General features: G+C 49.1%; 1 protein-coding gene across 1 annotated transcript; it reads right to left on the bottom strand.

Moving 5' to 3' along the window:
• Positions 1-297: 297 nt before the first annotated feature.
• LOC128930452 (pregnancy-specific beta-1-glycoprotein 5-like) lies at positions 298-13188 on the bottom strand. Its single transcript, XM_078359815.1, is given in 6 exon segments — positions 298-627; positions 630-947; positions 1344-1607; positions 9330-9340; positions 11833-12196; positions 13073-13188. Coding segments are annotated over 6 exon segments (1341 nt in total). The 5' UTR covers positions 13137-13188; the 3' UTR covers positions 298-307.
• Positions 13189-15804: the final 2616 nt, after the last annotated feature.

The following is a 15804-nucleotide window of genomic DNA, read 5'->3' as shown; positions in this document are numbered from 1 at the left end:
AGCCTCATACAGCCACTGACGTCAGAGCCAGGACACAGCTCAGGAGTCTTCCCTGAGGCTTCCTCTCTGCTTATTTCCCTGCAGCCTGACCCAGGGGACACTTGGCTTCAACTGGCAACTCGACTTAGCCACATTCAGAACAGGCCACCGGGGCTCTTTCTCCACACACACTGGTCCCACCCCAGGTGCAGTCAGGCAGGGCCAGTCACAGAGGAGCCTGGAGCAGAGCAGGGAGCAGAGTCTGAGCTGCTCCTCCCTCATCCAAGGGGCTTCCTCCTCTCATGTGGGGGAAAAGTATGAGCTTGTTTCAAAGCCTCAGATGTTTCTTGAAGCTCATGAAGTAGGTAAAAGAAAACAAAGACGTGACAGAAAGGGATGTGTTGGTGACAGCGAGAAGCAACTGATCTCGAGGATGCTCCTTCTTGTCCCTCTGTGAAGCCTCTTCCACCACATAGGGCTCAGGGCTGACAAGCCCCCTCCCTACTTTGCTCAGGCTGGACACAAGGTCGGTCATGAGAAATAAGGAAAACGGTGTCTGTAGAGACAAATTGGGTGGGTTCAGGAGGAGAATTTCAAATTTGCCTGTGCCTACGGGACACAGGCTGGGAATAAACATGTTTTCCTGACTTTCTCTGAAAGCCAGATAGACTCCATCTAAAAACCTATTGCCAATGATGCTGGGACTCACTTACCAACCACTTTGATTTCCTTGAATACCAAGTTTCTCTTGCCAGTGGCTGAGTTATGAACCAAACAACCATAGAGCCCTCTGTTCCTTGTAGTGATTTGTGGGACATGGATCTCTTGTCCTTTCGGCCGAAGCATCCCGTTAACCATCCAACGATACTCTGCCGGCGGGTTAGAGTCTGCGAAGCAGGAGAGGTGGAGGTTTCTTCCTTGACGGTAAATGGTTTTTGAAGGAGAAATTCTGGGGAAGTCTGGGCCATCTGGAGCAAAAGAATAAAGCCACAGGTAATGTCCTGCGAGGGAAGGGGATGGTCCTGGCCAGTTAAAGGGATACAGTGTCCCTCTGAGCCAAGACACACCCCGAAGTCCCAGCCAAACCTCCTCTCTGTTCACTGAGCCGAAGCCTGAAGTATTCACCTGTTTGTCCCATCACAAGCTGTGAACCCAAGTCTCCCATGACAAGAGCATCCCTCCCCCTATATTCTTGGTCAAGACTGTGCCCACCCAGGTTTTCACAGGGCAGGAAGTCATGGCCAGCTCGGGTGTCCAGAAGTAAAGGTGTTGTACTTGAACCTGAGAGAGACTGAGAGTCCTGGCCTCTGGCCATTTGGATTTGAGCTGGTGGCCCGCCCCACAGAGGAACAAAAGATACTCACAGAGGACATTTAGGGTGACTGGGTCACTGCGGATGGGACCCGCTGAGGTCTGTATTCCACACTCATAGGATCCTGTGTCATTTCTCGTGACTTTGTTTAGATTGAGGATTCTGTTGTCATCAGACCATTGCATCCTGGGACTGAACGGGAGGCTCTGACCATTTACCCACCACAGGTAGATGGCATTTCCAATTTCAGGTACACAGGTTAAGGTTACCTCATCGACATGTTCCACAGCATTGAATTTGTCACTGATGATGTAGGCTTGGGGCACCACACCATTGAATTTGTCGCTGGTGATGTAGACTTGGGGCAGCTCTGCCGTGGAGATAACAGAGAGAAGATTGCCCTGTGTGGCATCTTTGATTCCTCCACAGGCATCTTTCAATAAGAGTTGCATCTCCCACCTCTCAGCCCACCCAAGTCCTTGAAAGCCAATGGCTGGAATGTGTGTCACAAGACAGATGTACGATGATCCAAGGGCTCCAGGACAGTGAGGCCACCTGCTCTGTCTTAGGGAAGCACAGGCTTTCTCACGTGTGGATTGAGCAGCAGTGTTGGGTCATGAACAGACATGTGAGTGGGAGTCACAGCCCCTGGCACCCCTCCCAGTCCTTCCCTACTCAGCTGACTGGCTGGCCCACCTTGGGTTCCTTACCTGGAATGTGCGACTGCTGGGTCCCTTCCAAATTCCATCCTACTTTGCCCCCTTAGATGTGTTTTCTCTACAGCTTCCCTTTCCAAGTACATTCTAGAGATAAGTAATAATGGGAGTTCCCACTGTTCTGAAACCCTGAAGGACGTCCTAGGACTGGATGTTTCAGCAGAAATAACCCAGTGGAGACCAGAGTCAAGCCTGGAGGTCAGTTCAGCCATCAGACAGTAGAGGCACAAGGGGGGGCAGTTTTCCCCAGATGTTTCATAGTGACTGACTTGAGCCAGTGACCTCTAAAGATAGAGCAGAGTCCAAGGAATGACCTAGAAAGAGTGAAGGGGACAGGCGAGAGCTGGTGACTTCGGAGCAGAACCATGTTCCCTGTCCTGGATTGTTGAAGTTTCCTCTCCTTCTGCAGAGGGCAAGTGAGGACCATGGAAATCCTTCTAGCAGTACACGTGGACATTTGCAAATGCAGGGCTGACTGGTGGAAATGGGGAGCATGAACTGCTGGAAATCTGGTCCTCACGGACCATGTGTGTTCGATGGATATGAGACAGAAATTTGGGAAGAAGTTTTGCAAATATATTCTTTCATTGGACATTCTACTCTCTGATTCCATGGGTTTGACTACTCTGGGGACCTCACGTAAGTGGATTTCAGAGTGAATCAGAGGAGAGACTGCTGGTTGCCAGAAGCTGGTAGTGGGGAGAATAAGGAGTTGTTCATGGGGGTACAGTTTCAGTTATGGGAGATGGGGAGGTTCTAGAGATCTGCTGTACAGCTTGATGCCTATAGTTCACACAGATTGAGTATTTCTTATGCATAAGACTTAGGATACAAGGGGTTTTGTATTTCTGACATTTTTTTGATTCTGAAATATTTGCCATACACTTACTGGTTTAGCATCCCAAATCTGAAAGATTCAAGATCCACAGTGCTCCAGTGAGCATTTCTTTTCAGCATCAGATTAGTAGGAAAAAGTGAGAGGTGATTTGCCAAATATATTCTTCCTCCTCCCCCACCCCCCCTTTTTTCCCCTCACCATGTTTCTAGCCTGGTGATTAGTCTTTGGTGAATTCCTTGCTGGCCATGCTGCGCTCGTGTATTTTTGAAAGCTTTGGGATGTGAGAAGGGTGATGGTTATTTTCTGTGTCATCAGAACTTTCCACCTTACCCTGGTTGCTTCTTTCTCTGTGTCTTCGTTGTGGCAGTCATTAGTAAGAGCCTGTCAGGTCAGACTTAAGACAGATTTTTCTAATTCTGCAGAAAATGTTACTGGGATTCTGGTCGGGGTTGGGTTGAGGCTGCAGCTCACTGTGGGTAGTACTGTCTTCCTAACAGTATTGAGTCTTCAAGTCTATACAAATGAAATGTCTTTCCATTTATTGATGTCATCTTTCATTTCTTTCAGCAATGTTTTGTAGTTCTCAGAGTAGAATCCTTTGACCTTTCTGGTTAAAGTTATTTCACAATATTTTATTGTTTTTGATGTTAATGTCAATTGAAATTCTTAATTTCCTTTCACATTGTTCATTGTTAGTGTATACTCTAAATACTCATCTAGAAAGAGTGAAGTGGACGGACAAAACTGGTGGCTTTGGAGTAGAAACATTCCCTGTCATGGGTTTTTGATGTCCCCTCTCCCTTTGCAGAGGGCAGGTGGCTCTTTCCTGATATCCAGATAGACCTCACTGGGAGACACTGCCAGTGCTCTAGGTATCCACTTACCAGGGTCTATGACCCTCTTGATTATGAGATTTGTTCCGCCAGTGTCTGCGTTATGGGTGACACAGTTATAGACCCCTCTGTATGTTTTAGTGATTTTGGGGATAAAGAACACTTGTGCTGATTGCTGGAACTTCCCATCAATCAGCCAAGAATGTTTTTCCAGCGGATGAGAGTCTGTGAGGCAGGAGACCTCGGGGATTTCCCCTGAATGGTGATAGCTGTATGAAGAAGAAATGGTAGGGGCATCCAGGCCATCTGGAGCAGAGAGAATACAGCCACAGGTGATACTGTCAGGGGGAAGGGGAAGCTCCTGGTCTGTGGAAGGGCCACAGTGACCCTGTGAACCAATCACAACACGGAAGTCCCAGGCAAGCCCCTGCTGTGTTCACTGATCTGGAGCCCGAGACACTCACTGTTGCTATCATCACAAGCTGTGGACCCTGAGCCTCCCGTGACAGGAGCAGCCCCTTCCTTCCCATTGTTGATTAAGGCCAAGCCTACTCTGGTTTGCCCAGTGCAGAAAATCATGGCCAGCTTCGATGTCCAGGGGTAAAGGTCTCTGTACTTGGAGCTGAGAGGCCTGGCCCCTGCATGTGTATCTGGGATGGAAGCCTGGGCCCACAGAGGAACAGAAGATACTCACGAAGGATTTTCAGGATGACTGGATCACTGCGGCTGGCACTCACTGGGTTCTTCACTTCACATTCATAGACTCCCGCATCCTTCTCCGTGACACTGAATAGAATGAGGGTTCTGTTGTCATTGGACAGCTGCAGCCTGCTACTGCTTGGGGGGCTCTCACCATTTATCCACCACAGGTAGTTTGCGTCCTTAATCTCAGGTTCACAGGTTAAGGTCACAGCGTTAGCCTTCCTGGATTTTGACTTGCTGCTGGTGATGGAGGGCTTGGGAGTCTCCACTGTGCAGATAACAGAGAGAAGATTACCCTGTGTGGCACCTTTGATTCCTCCAAAGGCATTTTTCAGTGACAGTTGGCATCTCCCACCTCTCAGCCTACTGAAGTCCTTAAAAGCCCATGGCAGGTGTATGTGTGTTATAAGACAGATGCATGGCAATCTGAGGGCTCAGAGATAGTGAGGCTGCTGCTTTATGTGGGAGAAGTACAGACCTTCTCAAGTGTGAATGGAGCAGAGTGTTGGGTCATGGAAAGACACAGGACCAAGAGTCATAGCTCCTGGTGCCTCTCTGAGTCCTTCCCTCTCCAGCTGCCTGCCTGGCCCACCTTGTGGTCCTCACCTGGAACATGCAGCTGCTGAAATCTTTTCAGTTTCAGTTTTACTTTTCTCCCCGGTATGTTTTCTCTACAGCTTCCCTTTCCAAGGACATCCTAGAGATGGATGATGATGGAACTTACCATTGTCCTTTGGATACCCTTTGGGTACTGGGCAGCATGGCCTGGGACTGGGTACTTCAGCAGAAGTAACACAGGGGAGGCCAGGGGCAAGCCTGGAGGTCAGTTCAGCCATCAGGCAGTGGAGGCACAAGGTGGGGCAGTTTCCCCAGGAGTTTGGTAGTGACTGACTTGAGCCAGTGACTCTAAAGATAGAGCAGAGTCCAAGGAATGATCTAGAAAGAGTGAAGGGGACAGGCAAGAGCTGGTAGCTTTGGAGCAAGACTATGTACCCTGTTCTGGGTCCAGGATGTTCTCTTTCCCCCTGTAGAGGGAAGGTGAGGACCCTGTGGATCTTTCTAGAAATACATGTGGATGTTTGCAAATGCAGAACTGACTGGTGGAAAGGGGGAGCGTGAAGTGCCGGAAAGCTGGACTTCATGGATCATATGTGTTTGACGGACATGAGACCAAAATTTGGGAAGAAGTCTTGCAGATACTTTGTCTCATTAGACATTCTACTCTGTGATTCCATGATTTTGACTACTCTATGGACCTCATGTCAGTGGATTTCAGAGTGAGGCAGAGAAGAGAATGGTAGTTGCCAGGAGCTGGGGTCAGGGGAATAGGGCATGTTCCATGGGTGTGCAGTTTCAGTTATGCAGGATGAGGAGGTTTTAGAGATCTGCTGTACAGCTTCATGCCTATAGTTTATACGAATAAAGCATTCCTTATGCAGAAAGCCTAAAACCAGAAGTGTTTTGGATTTCTAACTTGGTTTGATTTTGTAATGTCTGCAGTGTACTTAATGGTTTAGCCTCCAAAATCTGAAAAGGGTTAAATCCAAAATGCTCCGGTGAGCACTTCTTTTTTGCATCACGGAAGTGGTCGGAAGTGTTGGATTTGGGGGCATTTCAGATTTTGGATGCTCAATTTGTAATACTGTAAAAAGTTGTCACGAGTTCAGACCTCATGTTATGTTCTGACTCTAGTAACAAAAAATATTTGGTGGCAACATGAAAATGTTTTCGTCAGTGGGAATTTTTACTGATGGTCCAAACATCTAAGATCAATTGCTGGCAGTGGTATTTCTCTTGATACCAAAATAAGGTTTAGGAGTGTTGTGAATTCCAGCAGGATCACACTATGCTCAATGGAAGAAGCTGAAGGTGATTTGAAATGAGCCACTCACTAAGTAGAGAGTCCCAGTGAAAGGACAGAACTGGTGAGAGAGAGAGTCTTAGGTGTGTCAGTTACATAAAGGGAGGAATGATGCCAAATTAAGAGAAGTGATGTGTGTTATGTTAGTAAATACAGAAAGAGCTCTCTCTTCTAATTTCTGTGCAGAGTCAGGGAAAACAGGGAGGAGCTCAAAACAGGTATGTGAAATGCTTTCTTCATTTTCTCTTAACCTCAGGAAACACAACTAGAGTTTAAGTTCATGTTAATTAGGAAGAGTCTAAGTGAGATGCCAGTGGCTCGTGTGTCTCTCCACATGAAGAACCCCAACTTCTGAAAATGGCATCCTCATGAGGGAACAGGTGTATGTGGAACAGACAGTAAAACCATCAGATAGCACCCACCTGGCCACCTCCAACTGGTCCCCCAAACCACCAGTACTCCCATTACATGTATGTTACACACTTTGTGGTGGACCACAGCTATAAACTTTAAAAATTGCTATTTTCAGTACAAAATATTAATCATGTAGTTGAATATGTTGTTCTGCTTTTTTCCCCACCCTTTTTGAACTTTCCTGTTTCAGTTTTGGACGTTCCTGTTGACACGTCCTCCAGCTAGGGATTCTTTCCTCAGCTGTGTCCAGTCTATCAGTAAGAAAGGCATTCTTCATTTTTGTAACAGTATTTTTTATCTCTAGCATTTCTGTTGATTCTTTCTTAGAATATTCATCTATCTGCTTACATTATTTATCTGTTCCTGCATGGTATCTACTTTTTAAATTATGACCCTTAATCACATTTCTTTTAAATTCGCAATGTGGGCTGGGTGCGGTGGCTCACACCTGTAATCCCAGCACTTTGGGAGGCCGAGGCAGGCAGATCACCTGAGGTTGGGAGTTTGAGACCAACTTGACCAACATGGAGAAACCCCATCTCTACTAAAAATACAAAATTAGCCAGGCATGGTTGTGGGAGCCTGCAATCTCAGTTACTCGGGAGGCTGAGGCATGAGAATTGCTTGAACCCGGGAGGCAGAGGTTGCAGTGAGCTGAGATCGTACCACTGCACTCCAGCCTGGGCAACAAGAGCAAGAACTCCATCTCAGAAAAAAAAAAAGGTTCCCAGTCTGATAATTTCAACACATCTGTCACATCTGTGTTTTGTTCTGATCCTTGCTCTTTCAAATTGCATATATATATATTTGGCCATAGTCTGTCTTGTATGATTTGTTGAAAGTCAGACATGATATACTGGGTAAAGGGACTTGAGGGAGCAGGCGTTCAGTGATGTGGTGGTGAGTGTGGAGAGGGAAGGGTTCTGTGGTCCTGGATGAGGTCTGTGTCCTGGGCTGTGAACGTCACGAGTGCCCCTGGGCTGTGAACGTCACAAGGGGCACTTGTGATGTTCACAGCCCAGGACACAAAAACCCGAAGGCTCTCAGTTTTTCCTCATTTTAGGTGAGACATAATGGCTAGAAGAATTTGCAGTTGGATATTTTCTCTCCTACAGGCCATTTAGGCTCTGACAAGACCCTGGCTGATTAGGCTGTGGTAAAATAGTTTCCCTTAAAGACAGGTCTTATTAAGAAGAATAGAATTCTCTGGCATATCTTCAAGTTGTTCCTTTACCCTCCCCCCACAGAAAGGATGAGGAGATTTCTACTGAATATTCACTGCAAAAACCTGGTAGAGCCCCAGAAGCTAAGAGTCACAAAAAGTGCCTGTGTTGTCAAGCGTGGTCCATCCCCTCGAGTGTTTCCCTCTGGGTCTTGTCTGCACTGATTCTTTGGCAACTCACCAGTTGCAGTTCAGGTTCTCTGTCCCCAGCACTGGTTCCCACGGGGGTTTCTGTGCCTGGGTTTCTGCTCAGATGAGGTTGCTGATCTGTCTTTGCCTGTCACTCTCTCCAATATGTGGGTCAGTTGGCACTGAGACCTCACATCTCTGAGGGATTTTGAAGAGTTGTTGATTTTTGAGTTTGTTCAGCTTTTTACTTGCTGTTAGATCTGAATGACAAATCTCCAGCTTGTTATATGCCTGACAGGAAACCAGAAGCCTCTAGGAAGTGACTGGAGGATGTGAGTTCCACAGCAGGTTGAGGACGGAATCACAAGTGACGTGGGTGAAATAAGCCCATGGGGTTTGGGGACTGCAGGCTTGTCCAGCCTGTGACACCCTGGTGAGTCAGTGCAAAGATTACAACAGTGAGAGCAAACTCGATGGCCGACTCCATCCGGTGTCTAGCCTCAGGCTGGCTGTCCTCACTCATTCCTGGGCATAGGCCAGGCTAACCATGGGCGGAATTTAGTTTATGGTTTAACTTTGAAGTAAGAGTGATAATAGTTCCTTCGTGAAACTAATTCCCTTATTGCCCAGGGACTGCCTTTGTAAAACTAATGAAAGAGCATGAGATTAAGATTATAGGAACAGCCTGAATTCTGCTAAAATGTAGGCACAGTCTATAATCCCTTACTGTTCCAATGTCATTAGGCCGGAGTTTACAAAATGTGTGACGAATTGCTCCTGTAGATAACATCACTATTGTAGAACCTGAGATTGGTCTTTGGAGGTTTTCCTGAGATTTTGCATTCTGGCAACCAGCTGACATCATCCGTACCCATGACTAATGGCTCATCCATTCATGTGGTACCCACCTAGAGGCGAATTCCACAAAGACAGATCATTTCTCCCCACCAGCATGATTCCATTCTCAATCAATTAGCAGTACTTATTTTTTAGTTCTGTGTCCCTGAAACTCCTTGAAAATCATTTTTTTTTTTTTTTGAGACAGAGTCTTGCTCTGTCACCCAGGCTGCAGTGCAGTGGCGCAATCTCAGCTCACTGCAGCCTCCGCCTCCTGGATTCAAGTGATTCTCCTGCCTCAGCCTCCTGAATATCTGGGACTACAGGCATGTGCCACTATGCCCTGCTAATTTTTTTGTATTTTTTGTAGAGACAGGGTTTCACCGTTTTAGCCAGGCTGGTCTCGATCTCCTGACCTCGTGATCTGCCTGCCTCGGCCTCCCAAAGTGCTGGAATTACAGGCATGAGCCATTGCGCCCAACCAACTCCTTGAAACTCTAACTCTTGATCCCCTGGGGAGGCTGACTTGAGAAGTAATAAACCTCTGTCCTCCTGTTCGGCAGATTTGTAGTCATTAAAATCTTCCTTTATGCAAATCACTATCTCTATAAATTGGTATTGTTTGTGCAGGAGGCCAGAAGAACTTGTCTGGCAGTTACAGGAGTGGATGGAGGTACTGCCCATCCCTGTCCCATGGTCTTTGCCACAGGTCGGCCTCACACAGGGAAAGAGCCCTGGATGGGGACACAGTGAAAGCTCATTCTCTTAGTGACCTGGGGACATGGGCTCGAGATATCCTGGCAGGAGCGGCAACTCCAGCTGATTTCTGTGCTTTTCCTAATTCCTGGGAGGTGGGCCAGGGCACACTGAGGGGGAAGGGAACAGAATCGTCAGCCTAGTTAGAGGGAAAGTCTGGAGAAGTCCTAAGGTGGAGGAAACTGTGCAGGACACACCTTGCCAGTTATAATGAAGTGGGGGGAAGATGAGGGACACGGAGGAGCAGAGAGAGCCAGAGACACCATGGCAGTGAGCAGAGGGGGCTATGGTGACCTCAGAGACCCAAGGGACCAGGTGCCCCCAGTGCCACAGTCCAGGACCAGGGAGCCCTGAAAACCTTCCAGTGGCCAAGGAGCTTCAAAGTCACATGAGGTGGGGTAGCTTTAGGGGCAAGAGGTAGAGGGGGGATGAAACATGGGCATCAGCCTCTGAAGCACAAGGAACAGGTGTGGCTAGAACATCTTAGGATTCTGAATCCAGGATCCAGTCTCTAAAGATGTTACAGATCATTCATTCCTTCATTCAATTCCTTCTTTCTTTCTTTTTTTTCTTTGAGACAGAGTCTTGCTCTGTCACCAGGCTCCAGGCTGGAGTGCAGTGGCTCGATTTCAGCTCACTGAAACCTCTGCCTCCTGGGTTCAAGGAATTCTCCTGCCACAGCCTCCCGAGTACCTGGGACTACAGGCGCGTGCCATCACGCCCAGCTAATTTTTGTATTTTTAGTAGAGACTGGGTTTCATCATGTTGGCCAGGATGATCTTGATCTTTTGACCTCATGATCTGCCCGCGTCAGCCTCCCAAATCTCCCTGGGATTACAGGCGTGAGCCACCGTGCCAGCCAATTCCTTCATTTTTGATGTGAGAACTCCTGAGTATGTGTCTCTCGCTGGGCCTGTGCTGGTGCAGGGTGTGAGTGGGGAAAGAAAATAAAGGCCTCTCCTGTGTCCTCTCACGAGAGTGACGTCACCACTTTGGAAAACACAGGATTTTAGATTCAGTGATGGAGGTTAAGATCTAAGGGGGAGGCCTGGACCGTTTTTGCCCTGACTCTGACAGTTGAGGCAGGCGATTTAGTTCTCGAGTACAAACTAAGCAGCTGTCCATTTGCTCTCACTTCTCTGAGGTTTGGATGCCTAAGAAGGGATTTGAGCCAGTAAATGACTGTGGGGTCCTGAGACCCCAGTAAGCCCTCACTTCCGGTGGAGAGGATGGGCCTGTGGCTGCAGACAGACGTCACGGGACTCTGACCTGCCCTTGGTGTTTGTGTGACTCTGGTTCCGTGGCTGTGCCTTCCTGTGCCTCAGTTTTGTCTCCATCAAAGTGTGTGGCTTTTCATGCTCTCTGTAAATCCACTTTAAATTACTCACCTGACCTAACGCTTGGCACAGCATTTATAAATAATATTAAATTTATAAATAAATAATAAACAGCATTTATTATGACTTGCCTCCATGAGAGAGTACCTTTAGGTTAGATCCCTGTGGACAAGCTGCTGCCAGGTACCTCTTCTGTCTTCTGTTTCTGCTTCTGGGGACACTGGACTTTCTATGGAGCGTCCCAAACCTCCCAAGGTAGTTGGCCGATGGCCCACAAAGCTTGTCTTTCTGTCCTCTCTACTCTGAGTATCAGGTGAAGAAGGTTCTGTCCTTGCCCAGATGAGGCTCTGAGGGCTGAGCCCTGGCTGGTGAGCAGCTCCAGGAGCCACCGTCCTCAGACAGCTGGTAAATCCTTGCTCGCAGTAAGCCCTGCCCAGGAAGCCATGACCCAGCCCTCACACAGGCTCCTCAGCTTTATCTGGAGTAAGGCTTTTGAGATAGGGGTCTGGGGTTGGGGCTTCTAGGGCTGAGCTTCTCTGAGAGTATCCCAGGGGACCCCTCAGGCCAAGCCCTACTCCATTCTCCAGGGTCTTCCTCAGGGTCAGGTTTATGGAGAGGGCATGGGGTGCTTGGCTGAGAGTGATCTCTCGCTGAGACCCCGCTGTCAGACTGTCCTTCCTCTGCAGTGAATGTCTGCAGGGTCTGGATGCGGTAAAGGACTTCTGATCTGTCGAAGTTTGTCTCCCCTGTGTGTGTCCTGTGCTAAATGCCCAAACCCCAAATTGGGACATAATGCAGAGAGGGACACAGACAGTCCAGGTCTGACAATCCTATGTGTGCAAAGTAGAAGTGACTACCCCGCAACTCGACACCACCCAGGGATCCTGTGGAATCACTTACGGTGTAAGGTGAAATGTTCAGTTTCTCCATTATTCCTATCACCTTGCGTGATGACTTGCAGGGTGTAGGGTCCTGCGTCATTTTGGGTGACCGTCTCGATCAGCAGGGATGCATTGGGATATATCGTTTCTCGTCCAGTGTATGCAGGCCCAAATATAGTTATGTCAGTTTCTATTAAATAAGCTGTAATGTAATAGTTGATGTCCTTAATTTTCCCTCTGAACCAGCTGTAGCCAATAGAATTCTGGGGCAAATTGTGGACAAGCAGAAGAACATCCTTCCCCTCTGAAACAACGTGTGGCTGGGCTTCAATCATGACTTGGGCAGTGGTGGGTGGGCTCCAGAAGTTTAAAAGTGATGCTAGGAGGTAGAGAGAGCATCTGTCAATATGGAGACCTATATATTGGGGTGAAAAGATGGGGCTCTGGGTCCTGAGAGGGTCTCTTTAATCCTCAGCATTGAAGAGACACACACATACACCTTTTGTTTACTGGGTCAAGGTCAGCAACATGACCCCCATTCCTTCAACACTTCTGACCTTGGCCTTTTTGCTGTTTGGAATCCTCTTCCCTCACGGCTGCCTGGCTCCCTCCCCACCGCCCTCAGATCATGCTCACATCAGGGCACCCTTAGAAGCCTTCTTTCTTGACACCTCCTCCCGAGACCCTGGGTCTTCCCTTTCTGACCTTTCCCTGCTCTGCTCCCTCCAGGGCTCTTGTCAACACCTGACCTCACACTCTAGATCTCTTTGCGTGTTTGTCTTCCTCCCCATGAGCGTGAGCTCCATGAGGACAGACGCTTGTGGTCTTGGCTGCACGCTAATACCTGGGAAAGACTGCAGACTCCTGTGGATGTGAGAATTCCCAGAGCCCTCCACATCCTGGTGGTGTTTTTTTTTCTTTTCCAACTGTGGAGGTTTTTGGCTGAGGACACTGTTTCATGCCCTGCTTATGTTTTTATTTTAAGTGTCATCTGATATAGTTCTTATTTTACAAAATGTAGTGGCCAGTGATAATTAACCAGGAAAAGAGAACACTTGAGATTTTCCTGCCTCTTCCCAATTCCAGTTCACTGAGATTTTCCTGTTTTGACCTCTGTCCCTTTCTGGTGTATTTTCCCCCTATCTAGACTCCAACAGAGCCTTCTTTCTTTTGTAGAGCCCCGTCCTCCCCAGGAGACCCCAGCCAGTAACTGCACTTCCTCCTCCTGTCCTCTCCCAGGAAGTTCTCTCCTCACCTGTGAGCAGGAACCCCTGCCAGGTGATGGGCTGTGTGCAGGGAGGTGCTGAGGGGAACACCATGGTCTCTGCTGCCTGCGTGTCCTCCTCAGATCACGGCTGCCAGTTCTGCTCTCCTTCCTCCTTCTGCACTGAGCCTCTTCCCAGGGCAGGAGCACTTCTTAGTCTCATGGGCGGGGTCTGTACCCAGGACACCTCTCGTCCCCTCCCCTCGGTCCTGCCTCCGTTTTCCCTCCTTCTCTTTTTCCTTTTCTCTGTGTTTCCGGCCCCTGGGAACTGCTCTGCCTCCTTCAGCAGTGATTCTCTCACCCACCTCTACACACACCATGTGCAGAAACACACACACACACACACACACACACACACACAGTCACACACATACCCTAAAAGTTGGGCAAGCACAGTCCTGAGCCTCAGCCTCCTGCTGTCCCCATGGCTCAGGGTCGGGATGCACATTCACACCCTTTGCCCTCTCTCATCCCTACCTGGGTCTTCCCTTCAGTGCAGGGGCCTGGGGCTGCACCAGGTCCCTGTCACAGGGACGCCCGACTGTGCTGTGGGTCAGCTGAGTGTTGGCTGGTGAGAGGGACCCTTCCTTTCTCTGATTGCGTCTAACTTGGCTGCAGCCTCCAAGGATGGACATTGAGGACCTGGGTGTCCCAGAGGAAACTGTCCTTCCTGGAGGTGCGCAGGGTAAATCTCTCATGCCCCTTGGGAGAAGAGGCCTGTGCTGGTTGCTCATGGTCCCATGGTCACAGGGACAGTTCTCAGTCATTCTCTTGCCCCCTGGGGTCTGGCAGCTGAGCTGGGGCTCAGGGTTTTTCATGTTTTTCCTGACCATCTTGGGTGTCCTCTCTTCTCTGCCCGGCTGATTGTGCTGTGGTCCCCGCACCTTTCCCGTGGTGGTGCAGCAGGATGTTGGGGTTGACTCAGGGTGGCTGGCAAAATATTAGGGAAATATAAGGGAAAGTTAGAATAGAGTCTCAAACCTTCTGGAAGGCCTAAAGGTTTCGATGGAACAGCCTGAAGGCAGCCAGTTCATGACGTTGGAATTTTATCATGGGGTAAAAGATAGAGCAATAAATTTCCCCAGCTGTCTGTTTACCCCACATCCCTTTGTCTCTACTCTGATTTGTTTGATCATGTAACCTGTCTGCAGGATGAGCCTCTCAGGGGAGGTCAAAGGGGAATTACCCATTAATAGTGTTTACTCTGAGCCCAGAACCTAAAGGTTTTATCATTTGTAAAACCACTCTTTTAACCATGTTAATTATCCACAAGCATGTTGACTTAGAACCTCTGTTCTAAAATGTATCCTGAATACATTTTACATGTGAGGATGGAGAGGGAGTCTTGGTCAGTTGGCTGCAGCTGCCGTCTGAAAGCAGCCGATGACCAGCCCTAGCCCACTGGAATCACTGTAATGGGTGTGAGAGTGCATTTATTCATCCGTTGCTGAGTCAAGGTCTGCAGGACAGACCTCTGCAGGTGGTGGTGACCCCGACATGATCGAGGTCTCAGCAGGAAGCGGGGAGTTACCCAGGAATCCTGTAGGACATGGCTCGTTAACACTCAAGAGGGGAAGCCTGGGACAGAGCAGGGGCTCAGAACTGGAGAGATTCATCCCGACTTACTGCGTGGCCATGATGGGCTCAGCCCTCCATGTGCTGACATACTCAGGGGTCTGTTCTGAGGGTTATGACCTGGCCAAGCTGCTCTCTCTAGGGGAAGAAAAGGCAGTGGCCAGAAGGTCTGTCTGGAGGGACGTTGCTCACACCTGAGAGGGTGAGTGGGGATGGGTTGTTTCTAGGAGCAAAGAGAACTAATACCCTCTGTTTCCCCGCTATGCACACAGGAGAGGTCGGTTTTCCCTCCTGACTTCACGAGGGACAGCCAGGGGTAGGCGGCCACATCCCAGATGGTGCCCGTGCGTGATCGTCACATGCACTCTGTGCCTCCTGGGGTGCAGCGGGCAGGTCACAGGGTGTCTGGCTGATTCCCAGGGACTCTGTGGGACCCCAGGCAGCCAGTGTTCTGTGTCCGTGCTAGGCTTGGCCTGGGATGCCCCAGAGAATGGGACAGATGGAGTGTGGGTGGGCACTTAGAGAGCAGTGACAGAAAGAGTTGATGAGGATGGAAGGAGTTCATGAAGGGAAAGTGCCCAGTGTGGCTTCATGTGCACAAGCACGGCCCTGGGAGATGTCCTATTGGCTCAGATCCAAGGAAGGAAAGAATATGGGGGAAGGAACTGTTTGTAGAGGGAGCGGCCATCAGTAGGGAGGAGCTGACAGAGTCCCTGTGGGGATCTCAGAGAGCGAAGAGAATGTGGGAGGATGTGAGCCAAGGTGACCCTGGGGGACCATGCGGGTGGACCATGCTGGGCTCTGGGCCCTGAGAGGTCAGCAACCCCCAGGGAGGTTCCAAGCCAGGAGGGACTCTTCTGCCTTCTGGTGGACAGGAAGGGAAGTGTGGACAGCAGCATTCCCAGGCCAGCCTGTGTGTTTTATTCCACGTGGATCTGCACGTTCCACATGAGGTCACACATATGTCATGTGACAGCTCCATCACCTTCCAGTCCCGTGAGTCTCAGTCTCCGTAGCTGTAAGTTTACTGTTCTTCCTCTTTCACAATCAACCAAGTGTCCCAAACGCAGATTTTTGTCACCTCCTGTGAGTTTGTGTTTGTGTGCAGTAGGCAGCACTGTGGATACCCTGGGGGCAGTGACATCTGG

The sequence above is a fragment of the Callithrix jacchus genome, chromosome 22, assembly GCF_049354715.1.
Source record: "Callithrix jacchus isolate 240 chromosome 22, calJac240_pri, whole genome shotgun sequence".
In the NCBI taxonomy this organism is placed as follows: domain Eukaryota; kingdom Metazoa; phylum Chordata; class Mammalia; order Primates; family Cebidae; genus Callithrix; species Callithrix jacchus.
This window is presented reverse-complemented; position numbering and strand designations above follow the sequence as displayed.